Genomic DNA, 22,547 nt, shown 5'->3' on the forward strand with positions numbered 1-22,547 from the left:
TAGCGTAGCGGTCTATTCCGTTGCGTACCAGCACGGGGATTGCCGGTTTGAATCCCCGTGTTACCTCCAGCTTGGTCAGGCGTCCCTACAGACGCAATTGGCCGTGTCTGCGGGTGTTGATAAGTGTCCTGGTCACTGCACTAGCGCCTCCTCTGGTCGGTTGGGGCGCCTGTTCAGAGGGGGGGAACTAAGGGGAATAGCGTGATCCTCCTACACGCTACGTCCCCCTGGTCAAACTCCTCACTGTCAGGTGAAAAGAAGCGGCTGGTGTGGAAGTCTGCAGCCCTCCCCGGATCGGCAGAGGTGGTGGACCAGCGACCAGGATGGCTCGGAAGAGCGGGGTAATTGGCCAAGTACAATTGGGGAGAAAAAGGGGGGGGGGATTAAGTGCATATAAGAGTTAAACATTTATTTTTCATTTCGTGGCACTTTTAATATTATCTTCACATGGGCAATGGTGGAGGGTAACATGTGACATAGTGCGTGAAGGCACACATTCAGGGTTTTATTTGCTTAAATCAATCTGATGGAAACAAACCTTAATTTGCATGATGTTTTGCAACCTTTAAGTATTTATTACATTTCGATGCAAACATGACTACTGTCACCCCACAGCAACAGAATCATACGTTTGATCTCTGCCCTTCTGTGTAGAATAGTATATCCTCCACGTGGTTGGGTTGTTTTCCTCTGAGTTCCTCAGAAAAGTTGCATGTCAGTGAATTGCAGGCTCGATGTTGCTCAGTGGTTTGAATGCTGTGTAATGATTATATGTGTGGGCCCCGTAAAAGACCAGTAACCTGTTCAGGTTCTCTCTTTGCCCTCCGCCTGGGGCTGGTGGGGATATTCTTCAGCCTTTTATACCCCGAGTAGGATTAAACGGGCATAGAGAATAAATGTAAATTGGAGCCATTCTTCTTAAAGCAGAACCACACGCAACAGTAACATTGTTGTTCTAATTTAATATTAATATAATTATGTTAGTATGGTAATATAATTATATAATAATGTAATATATAATATATATATAATACATTATATATTATATAATATAATGATAACATAATATATTATTATATTAGTGTATTCATATTAATATATATATATATATGATTAATATAAAAAAATTCTCATGTAAAAGGCTAAGATTGCTTAAACCAATGCCACAGCTTACACTACTACCAAAAGAAGAGAAACACTGTGGATTTTTCTTTCTACTAGTGTCTATTTCTGATTTATGACAGTATTGACCAGTTCTGCTTGCAAACAACATTGGGCAATCCCTTAACTTTATTTCACTCCCAAAATGCTTTTATCTTGTAGAGCTTATGAGATCTGACGTGCCAATGAGATATTATGAAGACTAAAGATGTGCCCATTTAAAAGCTTCTTAATTGCATCAAGTGTGATACATAAAGCACACAAAGCAGTGACAGCCTGTGTCTCATTTTGCTTGTGAAGGCATTTCTAGCAGTATGAATTTTGATGAAGAAGAAGATGAGGATGAGGTTAGTTCCAGTTCTTCCCAGCTCAACAGCAATTCGAGACCGGGTTCTGCCACGAGCAAGAGATCGTGCAAGGTAGGTGGAATGCAAAACACATGTACAAGTTTTGCAATCTAGGTAAAGTGTTATTGTCCTGCATTACCTATAAACCTCTCCAAATGTATTTCAGTTAGCGAAGATGCATCAAATAATATTCAGCAGGACGTTCGACTTGTAGCCAGAATGTCTGCTCCTTCTTCTACTACTAGTACTACTACCTTTGGCTGCTCCCGTTAGGGGTCACCACAGCGGATCATCCATTTCCATCTCTTCCTGTCTTCTGCATCTTCCTCTGTCACACCAGCCACCTGCATGTCCTCCCTCACCACATCCATAAACCTCCTCTTTGGCCTTCCTCTTCTCCTCTTCCTTGGCAGCTCCATATTCAGCATCCTTCTCCCAATATACCCAGCATCTCTCCTCCACACATGTCCAAACCATCTCCATCTTGTCTCTCTTGCTTTGTCTCCAAACCGTCCAACCTGAGCTGTCCCTCTAATATACTCGTTCCTAATCCTGTCCTTCTTCATCACTCCCAGTGAAAATCTTATCATCTTCAACTCTGCCACCTCCAGCTCCACCTCCTGTCTTTTCATCAGTGCCACTGTCTCCAAACCATACAACATAGCTGGTCTCACCACCATCTTGTAAACCTTCCCTTTAACTCTTGCTGGTACCCTTCTGTCACACATCACTCCTGACACTCTTCTCCACCCACTCCACCCTGTCTGCACTCTCTTCTTCACCTCTCTTCTGCACTCCCCGTTACTTGGGACAGTTGACCCCAAGTATTTAAACTCATACTCCTTCGTCACCACTACTACTTGCATCCTCACCATTCCACTGTCTTCCCTCTCATTCATGCATAGGTATTCCGTCTTGCTCCTACTGACTTTCATTCCTCTTCTCTCCAGTGCATACCTCCACCTCTCCAGGCTCTCCTCCACCTGCACCCTACTCTTGCTATAGATCACAATGTTATCTGCAAACATCATAGTCAAGGCTGAGCGTTTTCGGTTTTTATTTTTCAAAGTCATCCAGCATGGCAAATTTCTCCACAAGAGGACACTGTTACATTGCCTCACATGAACAGGAACAGCTTTTGGATCCGTCAAAACATAAAATCAGGGTGAAAATTAGTTTAAACCAATCTGCTCCTTTTAAAAAAAATCTGGGTATTTTTCGGTGAAAATCCGTAAACGCTGAGCCTTGATCATAGTCCAGGGAGACTCCTGCCTGATCTTGTCCGTCAACCTGTCCATCACCATTGCAACCAAGAAAGGGCTCAGAGCCGATCCTTGATGTAATCCCACCTTCACCTTGAACCCATCTGTCATTCCAACCGCACACCTTACCACTGTCACACTTCCCTCATACAGTGTCTGCTCCTTCATTATCCTCAATTTCGACTCAGTCTCCCTGTCACACACCATGTCCTTATTATAGCAACATTGTTTTCATTCTCTTTGGGTCCCAGCGGAGGTTTTGATCCTCAGACTTATTAGCCTTTTTTAATGAAAGTTAAATTGTTGTTCCTCACTCGCATCTGGTCCATTGTTTCATATTGGATGTCTCATCCCACAGGAGGTGGCCTCTGCGTCCACCCCACCAGTGACGGAACCTGCCATCAATGTAGATGACCTCGAGGAATTTTCCCTGCGTCCTGCACCCCAGGGGGTCAGAGTGAAGTGCAGAATCACCAGGGACAAGAAGGGCATGGACCGAGGCATGTATCCCACCTACTACCTCCATCTGGAGCGAGAGGACGGCAAGAAGGTGAGAGAGGATATGGGCACCATAAACAGGGAAAAATGAATTCCTTTAGGATTAATATCAGATCAGATATCTGTACAATGTGCTATTTTGTAAGTGTGGAGTTACTCTAAATAATGAGAGAGACCTGAGCAATTCTCTAGCTTTCCGTTTTAATTCAAAATCTTCATCGGGAGAAATCTTGATCACCAACCATTATCAACTGTTGTCCTGATGATGGTTTGAATAAAAACCAGTAGCTAGAGAAGTATCCATGTTTCTCTCATTATTTTGAGTAGCTCTACTCTTACATTACCTAAAAATTATTGTGACTCCTACGTTCTGTTTTGTAACTTTTTGAAAGAAAACATTTTCTCATCTTTAATGATAATAATAATAATAATTTTAGTAATGTGTCATCAGGAAGATATAAGTGAACAGTTAAGTGTTATCTGAATCTGTATTGTGCTGTCAAACATCATGATACATTAAGAGTAATTGTGCTGTAGGTAAGCTGCATGCAACCAAAATGGATTATGCAGATTGAACTTTGGAGCCTGGGGTTTTGTTGCTGATGCTAATAATGTTTGTTTTCTAATAGCATTACTGATTTGACTTGCCACAGGTGTTTCTGTTAGCCGGCAGAAAGCGAAAAAAGAGTAAAACATCTAATTACCTCATCTCCATCGATCCCACGGATCTGTCTCGAGGTGGAGAGAGTTTCATTGGCAAGCTGAGGTAAGGTTGACTCACTGGCTGCTGTGTGAGCTATTGAAAAATAATGGCCTGCTTATCAACTGAAAAAGTACGAGTAGAAATATATACATTTTTGTGTCTCAAGTATACTATGCATACATTATAGTTGTTTTTTTTATTCTCATATGCTCATAATGAAGTGGTGCAACTTCACAGTTTTGGTTACCATGGTTTGTAACCCCAGCTCTATAAGTCAACAGAGTCCTGCATGGGTCCCATCTATTGGCGAATGCAAATGTCAGTCTCCCTGAACCCCAAAACTCTACTTGTGCCAGCCAATCAGGGTGGAGAAGCCACTTTTATATAGGACCCTATGGACCACATTACTTCTTCTTGAGTATCAATTTTCCGACGAGCTCGACCAAGCTGGGAGCAAAGCCCTGTCGACTCATAGACCTGTGGTTATAAAGTCACAGTAACCAAATTTCTGTGTCATCGACTCAGCCTCGCAGGGCTCCCATCTATCAGCATAAGGGGCAGTGCCCTGATATTGCTACACCCTGCTGGGTGCAAAAAAAAACCCAGTTCTGAAAGGCTGGCAGGTGTGACAAATTAAATGTACTCCACGCACATGTAAGAGTACCCCAACTGTTGCTCAGAAGTGCACGTGAACACATTAGCTCCTACAGGGAGAGCCCATGAAACTCTCAAGGCTACAACAAATGGGGAGACAATAACATAACAAAGTCACACGTAATCTTACCCATTAGGTTGTGTGGTGTACAGTGCTCAGCACAGACTGCAAAAAAGAGCCCATAGCCATGTCCACCATGTAATGCTGGACAAAAGAGCAAGGGAAAGGCCAAGAAGCTACCTTGCAGATATCTTGGGCTGGAAACTCATGAAAAAAGGGGCTTTTGATGTGGACATGCTGCTAGTGGAATGTGCCCGCAATCCATCTAGAACAGGCTGTCTGAATGCTTCATATGCAGTTTTGATTTAGTCGACTAACCAATGGGCAAGACGCTGTGAAGAAAGAGCCTTGTCTTGCATTGCCTGACCATGACAGGCAAACAGTTGATCTGTCTGTGTGATTAAGGCTGTCCATGCTGTTCGTGACAGTGAATGCACTGGGCACAATGTGTGAAGGCTCTCCTCCTCTGCCAAAGGATGGAGGGAGGAAAGAACGCCACACGCAAAACTGCAAAGAAGGCATAGATTGACATCACCACTTTTGGAAAATGTTCTGACGAAGCTTCTGATGAAGGATTTCAGAGCTGCCATCTCCACTGATGATCAGACAACATGGATCCACTGACAGAGCCTTCAGCTCACTCACTGGGGAGAGGGTTAACAGCATCACGGTATTAAGGGAAAGAAAAGGCAAAGACACGGTCAACGGCGACTGAGATGGGGCTCTTTATAGAGCTTCTAGCGCTACAGGAAGCTCTCCTGGTAGCACATGATCATGCCTCACAGGTTGCGCTCACCAGCCACCTTAAGGGAACCATCCAACCAGAAGGTGTCTCATCACCCGTGTGCCATTAAAGTGTGCCCGTGTGCCAAACCACGTTTTGTTTGTTGTTTTAAATGAATGGACCGAGACCTTTTCCAAATTCATGTCAAAGCTTTTATTTATCCCACAAGCCAGAGTCCCTGTTCGTGACATTATGAAATTGTGACCACATAGACTTAAATGCTAGAATTATACCAATGGTTTGTTTAAAACAAACTGAAGGCATTCCAGGACACGGGGAAGAGGGCATGACACCGTTTCTGGTCTCTCCACACCATCGTTCAAACAGTCCTCTGTTTGAACGATTAATCTCTGCCTTTCAGGAGCCGGACTCAAAGTCTCACAGAGACCAGCAGCAGACTGAATCTGTCCCCCTGCTTGAGACAGAGCATTCTACTACAGGGGAACCAGCCATGGTGCCAAAACAGTGATCTGAACTACAAGCAGACACCAGGCCAACCAGGGGCTGTTTGGCTCTATTAGAAGGAGAGAAAAGGCTTCCTCCCTCACTCTGTGTAGCAACTGAAGGATGTAACTTGTGGGAGTTGACTCTAAGCCAGCGCACCCACACCCAGCAGGAGGTTGCCTGCTCCCTAAGGGAGAATAAAAGGTGACTGAGCATTTTCTCTCAAGGCAAACAGGTCCACTGACACATCTCCTAATTGCTCCAGATCTAACTAATGATGTGAGGGGATAATTCCATTCTTAGTGGCAGAGACCGCCCCTTGACAATGAGATTAGCTGCTGTGTTTGACACCCTGGTGCTCTGGCACTGATGAGTCAGTGCCCACACCAGTAGTTTTGAAGCCACTCTGAGGAGCGGTAGAGACCTCACATCATCTTGTCGGCTTATATTGGTCACTGCTATGCAATTGTTGAACCGGAGAACAACACGGTGGCCCCTGAGCATAGGCTTGATGTGCTGGAGTATGAGCCAGGCTCCTTTCAGCTCCAGAATATATATATGATTGATTGACTGATCTGCCCTGACAAATACCTCCCTGACCTGTGAGGAAGGCATCTGTGAACACCAGAATGCAACAGACCAGTATCTCAGGGGCACACCCATCAATAAAGTCTGTGGGTCCTCCCAGAACTTTAAATCTGTGGCTAGACCTGGGGAATAACCAACACTCGCCTCCTGTGTCATGTCGGGGTAATCGGTTTGTGTATGAATCACCCCTGTAGTGGATGCATTTGTAACAGAGCCAGAGGGATTACATGGAAGGAATCTCATCCCTGATGATGCTGAAACCCTGGTTCCTGGGTGACAATGCTGAGCTGCTGCGAGCATTAACTCCTGCTGCAGCTGCAGTAGCCGAGGTTGCATAGCCTACATGTATAACTGCAGACCCAGAAAGCAAAGTGAGCAAGTGGGAAATGGAAAGCTCTTTTTTCAGAGAGCCTTGTCACAAGTACCTGTGTCTGTTCCATAGTCTGCGCTTCTGACCTGACGAGGAACAGTAAGCCGCCGAGGTAGGCAAGGACTATGACTCGTGCAGAAATGGTTCCAGTGTCACTGCCACGTAGCGGGGGGAGGGGGGATCTGCACGAAGCCGGAGACTAACTGAAGATAATTCTCCTGTACTATTAAACCTGTCCCAAAAAGGCAAAGTGGAGAAATGCCCTGTGTGCTGGTTTCACTATCACATGAATTAAGCATCTTTCAGATGGATGCTCAAACAAAAACATTTTTTCTGTATGCTCCACGGCAGCGTCTGAGTTAACATATGAAATGGACAGCTGGCTATGATGGATGTAAGCCTTGAGGCAGGCTGGTTATATCCGCATCTGGTGAATCCAGAGCAGGGTGCAGCTGGTGCCGGGATGGGGGCGGTGCCTACTGTAGTAGCACTGTCGCTTTCTCTCGCCCTTTTCTTCTCTCAGTTAGTATGCAATGACAGAAAGAAGAAAAGGGCGAGTGCTACTAGTGCTCTGGGGGGATGAGGGGCAGGTGGGTCATTGGGAACCGCAGGGCTTTGTAATCATCCTTGACTTGGTGATGTATCTCTACTTGCTGCCTCAGTGCATCACTGAAGAGACACTTGTGGACTACCAGTGAATTTATGACGTGTCGCTGTTCAGCTTCTGGGATTGGGGAATTAGCAAGCCACACCACTCTCTGCTGTGCAATGGCACGAGCAATGATTTTGCCTATGCAGACCATTTGTGTCTGGGTGATGTGGAGGATGGTGCCATTGGCTTGGAGGACCTTGTCCGCTTCTTTCACAAAGAGAGAACCTTTTCTGGATGTCATACGCCCAATGGAGGCAGCCAGCAGAGCATTTTTGTTCACACTGGGCTATGTGGCCAGACTGAAAATGCAGTTGAGGACAACCACTACAGTTTTATCAGCAGGAAACAACCCTGCAGTGAATAGCACAAGCAGAGCAGCAGGGGGTGTCATTGATGCTGGGAATGCCATCAGTGCTGCAGAGCTGTCCCTCGATGGAATTGCTCAATGCTGGCATCGGAGGACAAAGGTACTCAGACGCACGGGTTGACTTACTCTACGGCCAAGCAGACCAATGGATCCTGGCAAGGGGACAGCGGAGCAGGGAGGGAGAGGCTGAGCCATGCAGCCAAGAAAAGCCAGGGAAAGTTGGCTCTGGGAGAGGACTTCTCTCAGGGGAGCCTTACGCTGAGGTATAGATTCCTCCTTCATGTGCAGCAGTTGTTTGACTTCCTCTGGTGGAATGGTGTCACTCTAATCCCTTTTGTTGGCCTTAATCTGTGTGTTGAAAAAGTCTTCATGAGCTATTCCAAGTTATTTCAACCAAAATACAAAAAATCCCCCAAAAAACTTTCCACTTTCCCCTTGTGCAATCGATCCATCCAGACAGTTTCAGTTTGATTTGCTGAGGTTTGGAATTATCCAGAGTAGAGCTGTCTCCCTTCAGCCCAATACAGTGGAGTTGAATAGAAATCCATTTGTGGAGCTCAAACCTGCCAAAATAAACATTTGAAAGATATAGAATACAACTACGTCTCTTTTTAGAAACAGTGACATGGTTACTCATGATAATCTACAGACATTGTTGTGAAAAGTTTCATTGTGAACTATTTTCCACTGAAGAATCCCTGGGTACTGTATAACATATCTGCTCAGAACAACAATGCTAGCATTCTCTGTACCAAGAATTACTCTGGGCATACACTTCATGACAAAAAAAATAAACAAAAATATTTCGCCGTTTCAAAAGTACTGACATTGCACATTCAATACACTCAACCGAGCAGTGGGATCAATATGACATGAGCTATCACACTGTATGTGTTTAGCAACTCCATCACTCACGTTCAGGTCAGATTGACTCAGTCTACACTCTGTAGCAGCAGTTGGCATATGTTTCACATTGGATGCCAACCAGTAGTAAAAAAGAACAATAAGAAGAGGAAGTATCTCTCAGTGATGCTGACAAGAAAATAGAGCTAAGCTTTTTTTTTTTAATTTGTGCTGTTCAATGTGCGGAAAACCTATAAGTATAGGAGTGGTACCTAGACTGGTCTCCATACACCCCAGCATCATGTGAAGCGCAAAATATAGCCTCTCCATGATGAATGACTGTCCATGCGTGGTGAAGAGCCTTCTCATGATAATCCTGTTAACGTTGTTAGGAGACAACAGAGCAGAACACGGCGGATCTAGAGGAGTAAAACTCAATAATAAATCCTGCTATTCCTATGGGTAGCAGTAGTCCTAGGTGCATTCATCAATCGACTGATGTTATGGACCGGGGGACATCGTGGCTTTGCAGATGATCAATTCATTTTGACAATGGAAAGGCACAAAATCTCCAGTTAGCGGAGAACCATAGAACTGCATGGACATGACGCTCGGCCTCACCATTACTTTGAGGATATTTAGAGCTGCTGGTGAAATGCTCAAACCTGTAGTCCTCTGCAAACTGAGCAAAGCTACCTGATGAAAACTGAGTTTCATTATCCAAAACAAGGATTTGTGGGATGCCATGTCTGGCAAAAATTGATTTGAAGTGCACAACTACATTTTCAGATTATGTGGGGGTGAGTTTTGCTATTTTCACAAACCGCAGTAGTCTACGACTAGCAAATAGTTACTATGGTTTAATGTGAAAATGTCAGCATCAAATTTTTGCCGTTGTGGGCAACTCGCACGGACATGAGTGACTGTGCAGGATTGGTTTGTTCTTTGATACAAGTTCTCCAGTGCAAAAAAATCTAACTCAATAGTATACTCAACCCTGGCCACCAACCCATTTCTCTGGCACGCTCTCTACATTTCACTACTCCCTGATGTTCCCCGTGCACTTTTCCTTGGACACTTTCGTATTGCTGAGGGTATGACCAGTGTGGAGCCTTTAAATAGGAGTCCTGCTCTCTCTCTCCAGTATTGTCTGAGAACTTGAACTTTGGGCGGCATGGTGGCTCAGTGGTTAGCGCTGTCGCCTCACAGCAAGAAGGTCCTGGGTTCAAACCCCGAGGTTGTCCAACCTTGGGGGTCATCCCAGGTCATCCTCTGTGGAGTTTGAATGTTCTCCCCATGTCTGCGGTGGGTTTCCCCCACCATCAAAAAGAAAGATTCATGTTAGGGGTTATACTCCTGTCTGTGCCCCTGACCAAGGCAATGGGAAAAGAACTGGAGTTGGTCCCTGGGTGCACCATGAAGGTGGCAGCCCACTGCTCCTAGCTACACAGATCACGGCTAGGATGGGTTAATTTGCAGTAACTGCATTTCCTTCAGTGGGGGGTACTGCAGGAGTATGGGGTATCGGGGCAGTTGTTACAAGCCATCCGGTCCTTGTATAACCAAAGTGAGAGCTGTGTCTGTATTCTTGGCACAAAGTCAAACATGTTTTCAGTAGGTGTCGGACTCCGCCAAGGTTGTCCCTTGTCTCTGATACTGTTTGTGATATTCATAGACAGGATCTCAAGGCGCAGCCAATGTGAAGAGTGTGTCCATTTTGGGAGCCTCATAATCGCATCTCTGCTCTTTGCAGATGATGTGGTTTTGTTGACTTCATCAGAACGTGACCTCCAGCGTGCACTGGGGTGGTTTGCAGCTGAGTGTGAAATGGCCGGGATGAGAGTCAGCACCTCCAGGTCTGAGGCCATGGTTCTCTACCGGAAAATGGTGGATTGGTCTCTCCGGGTTGGGGATGAGTTGTTGCTTCAAGTGAAAGAATTCAATTATCTCGGGGTCTTGTTCATGAGTGAGGGTAGGATGGAGTGGGAGATTGACAGGCAGATTGGTGCAGCATCAGCAGTAATGCGGCCGTTGTACCGGACTGTTGTGGTGAAGAGGGAGCTGAACCAGAAGGCAAAGCTCCCAATTTACCAGTCAATCTTTGTTTCAACCCTCACCTATGATCATGATTTTTGGATAGTGACCGAAAGGGTGAGATCGCGGATACCCGCGGCTGAAATCAGTTGCCTCCATAGGGTGTCTGGGCTCAGTCTTAGAGATAGGGCGAGGAGCTCAGACATCCTAAGGGAGCTCGGAGTAGAGCCGCTGCTCCTTCACATCGAAAGGAGCCAGTTGAGGTGGTTTGGGCATCTGATTGGGATGCCTCCTGGGTGCCTTCTTTTGGTGGTTTACCAGGCACGGCCAACTGGGAGGAGACCCAGGGGTAGACCCAGAACTCGCTAGAGGGACTACATGTCCAATCTGGCCTGGGAACGCCTTGGGATCCCCCAGGAGTAGCTGGAGGGCTTTTCTGGGGAGAGGGACGTCTGGAGTGCCATACTTAGCTTGCTGCCACCGTGACCCTACCCTGGAGAAGCAGCTGAAGATGAATGAATAAATTAATTACCCCAAGGGGATTAATAAAGGAAAATTAATCTTAATCTTAAAACGGCACTCAAAGTGCCGTTTTAAGATTGAACCTGGCCATCCAGTTTGGCACATAGTCATGACTTGTGACCAGGTGCTGTCGGCTTTGAGCTGTTCTCTAAGTTCTGCAAGGTAAGCTGGACTGGCAGGTAAGTTACTGATGATACTATCCGCAGATATTTGTATCCTCCATTAGGTTTTTGGCTACCCTGCTGGCTGTGTTTCTATTGTTTACAGGTGCGTGTGAGTGTATCTATTAGCTGTAAGCAATGTCTTACCATGAACATGGTGGATTATGTAGGAGTACATCATAACAGTACATCATATGGAATCTCTGGATCCATGGAGGTAGTTCAAACAGAGCTTGAACCCCCAACAGACTCACCAGGGGTTTGTGGTCTGTCTTGATCTTAAAATGCTGTCCAATGGGGAAGTCTTTAACCTTTCACATCCCCATGTCAAGCCAAGTGCTCCTTTTTCAACTTGAACAAAAATGATTTTAACGGCTTTTTTAGCTTTTGAAGTATTAGTGGAAAGTCTGTTTTTATTTCCGGTCTTATTCCCACACTATCCCAGGGCATTTCAGCAAAATCCTCAGCCTCCATACTTGGCTCCAGTCTGCTTGCAGAGCTCACAATATAGGTTCTATTGACAATTTTAATCTGTTTTGGGATTGTTTCCCCCTCTTCGGGACTGACGAAGTCACCCCAAGAGGCTAGGTAGCCAAATGCTAGCGGCCAACTTGCAGCACGCTATACAGTCCTCTCCACGTGACTGACTGACAACAACCCACACTTCCTTACCGGAACCTCCGTCACCACCTATGGTGGCACCCCATAGTACTGCCCCCCCACTAGCTCCCCCCACTGGCCTCATCTGTCATTAACACTCTCACTGGGAGTTTTCTCCATTATTAGACACCAGGCCTCTCATCCATATGGTATATCTAATGATAGAAACGATAAAAACCTACTATTTGGAGCAAATATCTGCAATTTATGTCCTATTTGCTGCATTCCCGTTACTTTTCCATTTGCTTTGACACAAAACGATGTTGGCCTCTTGAATGTGAGATCTCTTGGTAATAAGTTCTTTATCATTAATGACTTTATGGTTTCTAATGAGCTGGTCTTTTTTATGATTACTGAGACATGGCTATCCCCAGGGGACACTGTTCCCCTGCTTGAGGCTAGGCCCCCCGATTTTGCATATTTTCATATTCCCAGGCCCTCTGGAGGGGTATGGCTGAACTGTTTTTTTTGGTTGTTTTTTTTTAGTTGTCAAAGTGCGGTCCTGTTGCTTTTGGTAATTTTATCCTCTTTATGGATTTAAGTTTCCTAATCACTGGCTCTCCCCCTGTAATGTGAATCTCAAATTATAGGTCAACTAATTCAGTTAGTTTTATTTCTGAGTTTTCTGATCTTCTATCCATTGTTATCCAAAGGAGCTGAATCAAGTGCATCTGGACTTGGTATATATCCGTGAAGACGTTTCGCCTCTCATCCAAGAGGCTTCCTCAGTTCGGCCCTTTCTGACTAGACCAAGCTAGTCTGACTGGCTGGTGATGAGACTCAGAATTTATCCTCTAGGAGTCGTCGTCAGAGCTATAGATATGCGTGGCTCTTTGTGATCCGATGTTTACCAACGCCCGTCGCTAACAAAGCCATAGATATGCGTGGCTCTCCTGGGCTCGGATGTCCAGCTGGGCCCGTCGTCATCGGAGCTATAGATTTGCATTTGTTTAGCAGCGACGGTCGTTGGGGGTGTTAGTTTCGACTTCATTGTTCAGTGGTCATGAGAGTGGTTGGAGCCGTTATTGAGCGACTGTTGTTCTTGGAGGCTAGGCTTCTTGAGTCTCCTGGGTAGAGATGAAAGGACGGCATTGTAAGTGGGAGATAGGTGGTGTCGCAGACCTCCTCCTCTGTTGAGGGATGGTTTTTCCAGTTTCACATAGATGGCTTCCTTCACCCCTCTTTCAAACCATCTATCTTCTCTGTCCAAAATGTGTACGTTGCTGTCCTGGAAGGAGTGTGTCTTCTCCTCTAGGTGTAGATAGACTGCTGAGTCTTGTCCTCAGGAGTTTGGCCTTCTGTGTTGGGCCATCCGTTTGTGTAGTGGTTGTTTGGTTTCTCCTATGTATAGGTCAGTGCAATCCTCATTGCATTGTACGGCATACACCAGATTGCTTTTCCGGGTGTGTGGTACACGGTCTTTGGGATGAACCAGTCTTTGTCCGAGTGTGTTGCTGGGTTTGAAGTATACCGGGATGCGGTGTTTGTTAAAAATTCTCCTGAGTTTCTCGGAGACCCCAGAAACATACGGGATGACTGTGCTATTCCTTCTGTTCCTCTTCTCCTCGTCGCTCACCTGGTTGGTCTTTCTGGAACGTGTTGCAGTTTTCACAAAGGTCCAACTGGGGTAGCCGCAGGTTTTTAAAGCTCCTCTCAGGTGTTTGTGTTCTTCCCGTTGGGCCTGAGTGCTGCTGGGCACATTGTCAGCTCTGTGTTGCAGAGTTCTGATGACGCTCAGTTTGTGTTCCAGCAGGTGGTGTGAGTCGAAAAGTAGATATTGGTCTGTGTGTGTAGATTTCCTTTAAACCTCAATGTGGAGGCTCCTGTCTTCCCCAATGTGGACGTCACAGTCCAAGAAGGGCAAACTGTTGTTCTTTACGTCTTCCCTTGTGAACTTAATGTTCTTGTCCACTGAGTTGATGTGTTTGGTAAACGCTTGCACCTCTTGTGTTTGGATTTTGACCCATGTGTCGTCCACATATCTGAACGAGTGGCTCGGAGGTGTTCCTCTGAAGGAGTTCAGGGCCCTGTGTTCTACCTCTTCCATATATAAGTTGGCCACTATGGGCGATACTGGTGAGCCCATTGCACAGCCGTGTTTCTGTCTGTAAAACTGGCCCCTGAATTGGAAATATGTAGTGTTCAGGCAAAGGTCCAGTAGCTGGCAAATCTGGTCTGGGCTGAGGTTGGTCCTATCGTGGAGGGTGTCGTCCCGTAGCAAACGTTGCCTCACAGTTTCCAAAGCCTCCATGGTTGGGATGCAGGTGAATAACGAGGTCACGTCGTAGGATACCATGGTTTCATCCGGTTCCAGTTTTACGTCTTGGACCTTGTCCACGAAGTCAGTGGAGTTTTGGATATGGTGAGGTGTTTCACCCGCTAAAGGGGTCAAGATGTTGGCCCAACGACCGTCGCTGCTAAACAAATGCAAATCTATAGCTCCAATGACGACGGGCCTGGCTGGACATCCGAGCCCAGGAGAGCCACGCATATCAATCGCTCCGATAACGACGGGCGCGGCCATTACATCGGTACACAAAAGAGCCACGCATATCTATGGCTCTGTTAGCGACGGGCGTTGGTAAACATCGGATCACAAAGAGCCACGCATATCAATAGCTCTGACAACGACTCCTAGAGTATAAATTCTGAGTCTCATCACCAGCCAGCCAGACTAGCTTGGTCTAGTCAGAAAGGCACGAACTGAGGAAGCCTCTTGGATGAGAGGCGAAACGTCTTCACAGATATATACCAAGTCCAGTTACACTTGATTCAACATCTTTGGATGACCATGACCTGGATGAATGAGAACATGCACAGACCTCTATCCATTGTTATGCCAAAGTGCTTATTCTTGGTAATTTTAATATTCATGTGTGTTGTCCTTCCCATTCCCTGACTTTACATTTTTTGGATCTTATAGACTCTTAACCTCATTCAATCTGTTAAAGGGGCCACACATTTCTAAGGTCACATTTTAGACCTTGTACCTCTCGAGTTTATTAATCTGGTGGCTATGCTTGTAACTGTTGGTTTTAAAGTTTCACTACAGTTCTTGCTTCCTAAGCTCTACCCTACAACACGCTTGTTGTACCCGCGCACCAGAACCAGACCCGTGTGGCGAAACCCAAGACAGACCGACACGAGATGACTTCAAAAGCCACAAAGGGAGGTTTTATTGTGGGAGGGAAATGTATGGTGAAAAAAGAAATAGCTTCCACGTGATTACCCGAAAGAGTGAGGGAAGCAGTGCTGTGTGTGATTTTACCAAGTGAACGTCCATCTAGGGCTTGGGCTGTGAGGGGTGTGTCTAGGGGGACGAGTGGAATGCCGGCCTGCCGGGCCAGCGAGGTGTCCATCAAACACTCGTCCGCCCCCGAATCCAGGAGTGCACCAACAGACAGTGAGCGGTTACCCCAGGTGAGAGTGACCGGAAAAAGGTGGTTGTGCTCCTTCTTGGGCTGGGGCTGAGGAAGGGTCGTCAGGCTCACTAGGACACCCCTCACTAGTGAGCCGGGTCTTTTGGGCGAGTCGGGCAGGCCTTGATATAGTGGCCCGACCTCCCGCAGTAGAGGCAGCCATGCATCCTCTGCTCCCTAACTTCCAGCGGGAGCCGTGACCGACCCAACTGCATGGGCTCCTCCTCCGGCCTGGATCCAGAAGCCACCCAGGGTTACGAGGGGGAGTGTGAGGGTGGAGAGAGCCCACGGGACGCTGACCCAGGGAAGGCACCGGTAGGACGGACGGGGGTTGGTCTATGGGAGGGGCCAGCGCGCGGGGCGCGTTCCTGGCGCCGCTCCCGCAGCCGTTCGTCCATCTGGAGGGCGACGAGCTCGTTGAAGGAGGCAGGGCGGTCCCGAACGATAAGATCTTTGATGGGCTCGCTCAGCCCCCTCCTGTACGCGCTCTTGAGCGCAGTGTCATCCCACCCACTGTCTGCCGCGAGTATCCTTACCTCCAGGGAATAATCTGCCACCGACCTGGCCCCCTGTTGGATGGAATGGAGGCGGCCGGCAGCGTCCTGCCCGTCAGCTGGGTGGTCGAACACCAGATTGAACTCGCGGCGGAAGGCACCATAGTCCGAGGCGAGCTGCTCAGTATGGCCTACCGCCGCTATGGCCCAGCTGAGGGCTTTGCCGGTGAGGAGGGACATGACAAGGGCTACCTTGGTCTCTCCTGTCCTATACCTAGCTGGCTGGTGTTTGAACAGGAGTTCACACTGACCAAGGAAACCCCTGCACAGCTCGAACTCCCCACCGAAGGCCGTGGGGCAGGGGAGGTTAGGCTCGCACCGGAGGCCGAGCTGGGGGCAGAGACCGAGGCCAGGGCAGGGTGGTCGCTCATCCTGGAGACCGCTGTGGAGAGTGCAGCGATCTGCGCGGTGAGGGCATCTAACGCGCTCGTCGCGGCCTGGGAGCCGGACTGAAGATCGCTGATCTCTCCGGTGACACGGGTGAAGGCAGTAGTAAGCTCTGAGCTGAGAGAGGCAAGTTGGCAACTGTGACTTCTTACTACTGCCTCTAGGGGGACGGGGCTCTGGGGCGTCACAGGGACCGTCCGCTCCTTGGGTTTGCCTGGGTCCAGAATGGCTTCGACGTTCTGTTGTACCCGCGCACCAGAACCAGACCCGTGTGGCGAAACCCAAGACAGACACGAGATGACTTCAAAAGCCACAAAGGGAGGTTTTATTGTGGGAGGGAAATGTATGGTGAAAAAAGGCGTTCCGTTAGTGGGATGTGTGGTGTCCCGTGGTTTGCGTGAATAACTATGTGTGTGTTTTTAGCCAATGTGTGGTGCGGTATGTAAATGACCAGGAGGTGTTGAAAAAAATGTGCGTGCACCTGACGAGATAGTCCAGTCCGTGATCCAAGAGGGGTTGTCCGAGAAAGTCCAGGTCCGAGATCCGGGAAGTCGAGTCCGAAAGGAGGGGTCCAGATAGAGGGACAAGGGGGGAGATCGCAGGAGAGGTCCGGGGAGAAACGTGAAGGTCGCTGGGGACGAGGGAGATGCGGGGAGCCGTGGAAATCGCGGAGGGAGAGTCTTGGGAGGAAACAGAGACACGAAGATAAGACACTGGGGAATAAACAGAAAGCAAGGACCGCTGGGGGGCTTATCAGAACTTTACCGCAGGGTTCAGTACGTCGAAGCACTGAGAGACGTTCTGGGAGGCTTCTTGTAGCGGGCTGCCTGATTGCCACAGGTGTGCCTGATGGATGATGGCAAACACCTGGTGCAGTGCAGCGCTCGTCTCCTCAGAGCGCGAGCCGAGTGCTCGGATGTTTCCGGCACGTCCGAGCTGGGGGAGTGGCTTGAACGTGCCGGGGAGGCAGCTCGGGGCGGTGTAAGCACAACAACGCTCTTGCATTCTTAATGCTTGTTCTGCAATTGAATCCTGTGATGTGTTATCTTCTGATCCCACTATATCCCCTCTCAATCCAGACGCACTGTTAAATTAATTCAATGATCAATGCCTAGCACTGTCACCTCATAGCAAGAAGGTCCGGGGTTCAAATCCCAGGGTTGTCGAACCTTGGGGGGTCGTCCTCTGTGTGGAGTTTGCATGTTCTCCCCGTGTCTGCGGTGGGTTTTCTCCGGGTGCTCCGGTTTCCCCCCACCATCAAAAAGAAACATGCATGTTAGGGTTAATACTGCTGTCTGTGCCCAGACCAAGGCGATGGGAAAAGAACTGGAGATGGTCCCTGGGTACAGCATGAAGGCGGCAGCCCATTGCTCCTAGCTACACAGATCACAGCTAGGATGCAGTAACTGAATTTCCACAGGGGATTAATAAAGGAAACGTAAATCTTTAAAATTAGGGGGAAAAAAATCAAAGAACTTCCCCTGGCTGATGATCACACTCGAGCCCTTAAAAGACTAGAAAATCTGAACGACAGCAGTTAAGGGTGTGAGATAAGCTTGCTTCTCTTAATTGATATCTAGAAATAACCACAGACCTTAACTTCTCTTCAGGGTAATTGATTCTGTTATTTATGGTCCCTCCACTTCTTTTTCTGAACCTGATGTTGAGCTGTCTGGAAAATGTCTTGCTCATTTTGTAAATAAGGTGAATATCAGGTCCCAAATCCAGCCTGACCCTTGCATTTGTTCCATTCCCCATGTTAATTCTGCCTCTTTTGCCCAGTTGAAACCCATTACAACTTCAGCGCTAGAGAGTACAGTCTCCCATGTGAACTCCTCCTCCTGCATTTTAGACATCATCCCCACCAAGCTGCTCAAGGAGGTATTTTTCACTGTTAGCCCTGTTATGCTGCGAATCTTTTTTTTTTAAATAATTCTCTGGCTTCTGGTTCTTTCCCAGGCAGTTTGAAGCATGCCATTGTTCACCCGTTGCTAAAGAAAATTTATTTCGATCCCCTGTCCTTAGGTAACTACAGACCAATCTCCAAATTGTCCCTTTTAATCTTAAGGTTCTGGAGAAAGTAATTTCATCTCAACTCATGTCTTTTATGAATACTAATAGTGTTTTTGCCAGTTTCCAGTCTGGATTTAGAGCACTTCATAGTACCGAGACAGCCCCACTTGACAGCAGCAACAGCAACGTCCCTCTGTCTCTTTGCCATGTTTACCTATATGTGTACCAGAGAGCACTCTGCCATCTTGTTGGTCAGCATCAAGGAACACATCATAGGAATTGTCAGACCAGGCAGGAAAATACAAAAAATGTTGACATACTAAACTTTTCGTCTTGAAGTTGTAGAATGTCCCAGATGCCACATTGCTGTCCTTTGATACATTCATAATCAGGCCCGACGCTGGACATTTGTCGCTGATGACAAAATCGTGTCACAATCGGGCTGAATTCATGTAGTCTGATCCCAGCATTAGACCCATTCATCCACAGAACACAGCCTAACACGACATTGGCCATGACATGTTGACCATTGATTTAATCAGTCCAAAATTTGAAATACATTTGGAGGAATTGTCATTGAACATACCCACAAAAGCCTAGTTCTACCCCTAGGGGGCACCACAAATGGAAAAATAGCCTTTAATTTACTGCATAGATTTGAACACTTTTATTTATCTGCTCTTGATCATTTTCAAGTTATAGAAATTATAGATATTAATTTGTAAAAAAAATGCCCTTTGTCCTAGAAAGTTAAAAGTTTCAGAAAACACTTGCTAATCCGTTATTCTATCCATTATCCAAACCGCTTATCCTGCTCTCAGGGTCAGGGGGATGCTGGAGCCTATCTCAGCAGTCATAGGGTAGCAGGCAGGGAGACACCCTGGACAGCCCGCCAGACCATCACACAAGGCCAACACACACACACACACACACACACACACACACAAATTCATACCAACTTAGTACGGCTGATTCACCTGGTCTACATGTCGTTGTACTGTGGGAGGAACACTTGCTAATATGTGAAGAAAATTTGCTGCACTGCAGACCCAAGTCAATTACGAAGTCCATCACTACATATCTTTTATAAAGTGCACAACCAAATGACCCCATAGTGACTTTAAATGTCTGCCTTTGGTTTGTACTGCACAAATAACATTTAGCAACCTGCAAAGGGTTTTACCAAAAAAAATGAACATGATCCAGGAAATTTCTGTAACAACAGAACTTGGGACTTGTTTTAGCATCTTATCTCAAATTGAAATTTGGTAAATTTTCAAACCCCACACATTAAACAAATATGGACTCGTTTGCATAAAATGCCAAAATTTAAGGCTGAATACATTTTGTTTATCAGTCTAAGGCTTCTCTATCAATTTATCATTCAAGCTAAAACATTTAGAAAATGAACCGTTATGGAACAGAATGTCTCAGCTGTGTGTGATTTTATGAACCAATGAAAATGGCTGTCTTTGTAATTATATCAAAACGTTGCATCCAACTAAACATATCATTTAAGACTGTCGCCCAGTTTATCGCAGATATAGAATTAAGAATGTTGCACTGACTATGCAGTGGATAGATGTGAACAGGTGAGCTGAAAGTTATATTATTAGTTACAATTATTATGAATTGAGTTCAGTTTAATTGTAAAGGCTTTTCACTGCCTCCTTTGTTCAAGCACATTGCATAATAACAGTGGCAAAGGATCCTGGGCATGACTACCAAAGACCTCTAAAAATGCACCAGCCTTTCGCACAATCTCCAACTTCTTCCCATCCATCCGTCCATCCATCCATGCATGCATCCATCCATCCATCCATACATCCGGGCGGCACGGCGATACAGTGGTTAGCGCTGTCGCATCACAGCAAGAAGGTCTTGGGTTCGAACCCCGGGGTTGTCCAACCTTTGGGGTCATCCCAGGTCATCCTCTGGGTGGAGTTTTCATGTTCTTCCTGTGTCTGCGGTGGGTTTTCTCTGGGTGCTCCGGTTTCCCCCACCATAAAAACGAAACATGCATGTTAGGGATAATGCTCCTGTCTGTGGGGTCCGCGGTGGTGTAGCGGTCTAAGCATCGGCTTTGTGTTGATGCAGTTTCCCACTGGGGACCGGGGTTCACGCCTCGGTCTCGTCAGATCCGACTATGGCCGGACTCGATGAAGCAGCAATAATTGGCAATGCTGTCTTCAGGAGGGGGGCGGAGTCAGCTTGTATTCGTCACATGAATACGTTTCTGTGTGTGTTGGAAAAAGCAGTGGTTTGGCCTGGAGTCACCTTGTCACGGAAGTGGGGAGGCGTCTCCTTCCAGACTGCCGGCCGCAGAGATGCAGTTGGCGAACGCATGCAGTACGAGGGTGGGTGTTTGAACTAAAATAGGGATCGATTGGCCCCTAAATTGGGAGAAAAAGGGAAAAATCAGAAATAAATTTAAAAAACATACTCCTGTCTGTGCCGCTGACCAAGGCAATAGGAAGAAATAACTGGAGTTGGTGCCCGGGTGGTGCACGGCGGCTGCCCACTGCTCCTAGCTACACAGCTAGGATGGGTTAAATGCAGAGCATAATTTCCCCATGGGGATCACTACAGTATCTCAAGTCTCCATCATCTCAATCCATCCATCCAGCCATCCATCCATCCATCCATCCATCCATCCATCCATCCATCCGAGCTCTGTAAACTCATAATAATCTAATCATGGTTTCTCTTCTCTGGACAGATTTACATATTGTGCTTATTTCCACACATATCAATATTTTTCTCTACATTTGCAAATAAAATGATCTCCCTCCAAGATCAGGAAAACAGCAGTCTAAACAGTTCACCTAAAAAGATGGGAACCTCAAGGAAAATGGAAAGGTCAGGGCAGGAGGCCTCAGTACTAATTCAGCTGGTTGGCAACAATACGTCAGGCTGGTTTAAAGTTAGGAGCACAAACTTTAGCACAGCACCAGAAGATAATGTTATGCCTCCATGAGGTATTATGATAATCCAGCATATGACTAAGACAAAACTAAGACTTGATCACATGCAGCTAGCGTAGTTCACATATTATTTCAATGTTGTTTGGTTCTCACTCTCGTGTCATGAACAGAGCTTTTTTATATTTCTCTTTTGTCATCATCGTTGTTAAGGGGTTAAGTATACTAGTACCTTTCTTAGATGGCCTTTCGTGGTGTCCTAGACTGGTCTCCATACACCCCGGCATCATGTGAAGCGCAAAATATAGCCTCTCCATGATGAATGGCCGTCCATGCATGGTGAAGAGCCACACCCTCCTCGCAGTAATGCTGTTAACGTTGTCAGGAGATAACCGAGATAACCGAGCAGAACACGGCGGATCTAGAGGAGTAAACCTCCATAATAAATCCTGTTACTCCTATGGCTAGCAGTAGTCCTAGCTGCATTCATCCATAGACTGATGTTCTGGACCGGGGGACATCGTGGCTTTGCAGATGATCAATGCGTCTTGACAATGGAAAGGCACAAAATCTCCAGTTAGCGGAGAGCCATAGAACTGCATGTGGAGTAGCGCCCCCATGCTTAAACAAACATGCGCACCCGAAACCCGATAATTTGGGTTGCCCTGATGGATGACCTAGGTGAGGGTGAGGCGAGGTTTTGTCATCAAATTCAGTCTTGACAAAGAAATTAGCCAGACTGACTGTTCTGCACACCAAGCAACCATGCAGCCGTGATTATGCACCTTGAACTGAGGATTTCCAAGTTCCACTCTCTAAAACACTCTAGAGGCAATCTGAAATGGCTTGTTGGAGAACGTTTTGCTCCTGCACTTGGATGCTTGTTGCTGTTAGGGTGGGCCATAGCCATCTGACCAAGTTTTCTGTTTCCTTGAAATTGATTAAATGTAACCAGTGGGACCACAACCAAGGCATTTTTGGAAACAGAAACAGGCCACATTGGACTGTTTTCTCCTCTCAAACTCGACACCTGACTACCTGACTACAGTTCCTAAAAAGAAAAGGCAGGTGTAATGAAGGTTTTTATGATAAAGGGCTGGGGTGCATGTGTCCGCTATGCATGGGCATGGCGGATTGGCTAA

The 22,547-nt window shown here is 46.7% G+C and overlaps 1 protein-coding gene across 1 annotated transcript in view; it reads left to right on the plus strand.

Annotated features, from left to right (window-relative positions):
• tub (TUB bipartite transcription factor) overlaps nt 1–22,547 on the plus strand; it is a 118,763-nt gene that overhangs the window by 71,625 nt on the left and 24,591 nt on the right. The window contains exons 8-10 of the mRNA XM_056279418.1: nt 1,462–1,580; nt 3,129–3,320; nt 3,922–4,034. Of these exons, the coding sequence (XP_056135393.1) occupies nt 1,462–1,580; nt 3,129–3,320; nt 3,922–4,034 (424 nt within the window). The remainder of the gene's footprint in view (nt 1–1,461; nt 1,581–3,128; nt 3,321–3,921; nt 4,035–22,547) is intronic.

Source organism: Lampris incognitus, chromosome 4 (assembly GCF_029633865.1).
Source record: "Lampris incognitus isolate fLamInc1 chromosome 4, fLamInc1.hap2, whole genome shotgun sequence".
NCBI lineage: Eukaryota > Metazoa > Chordata > Actinopteri > Lampriformes > Lampridae > Lampris > Lampris incognitus.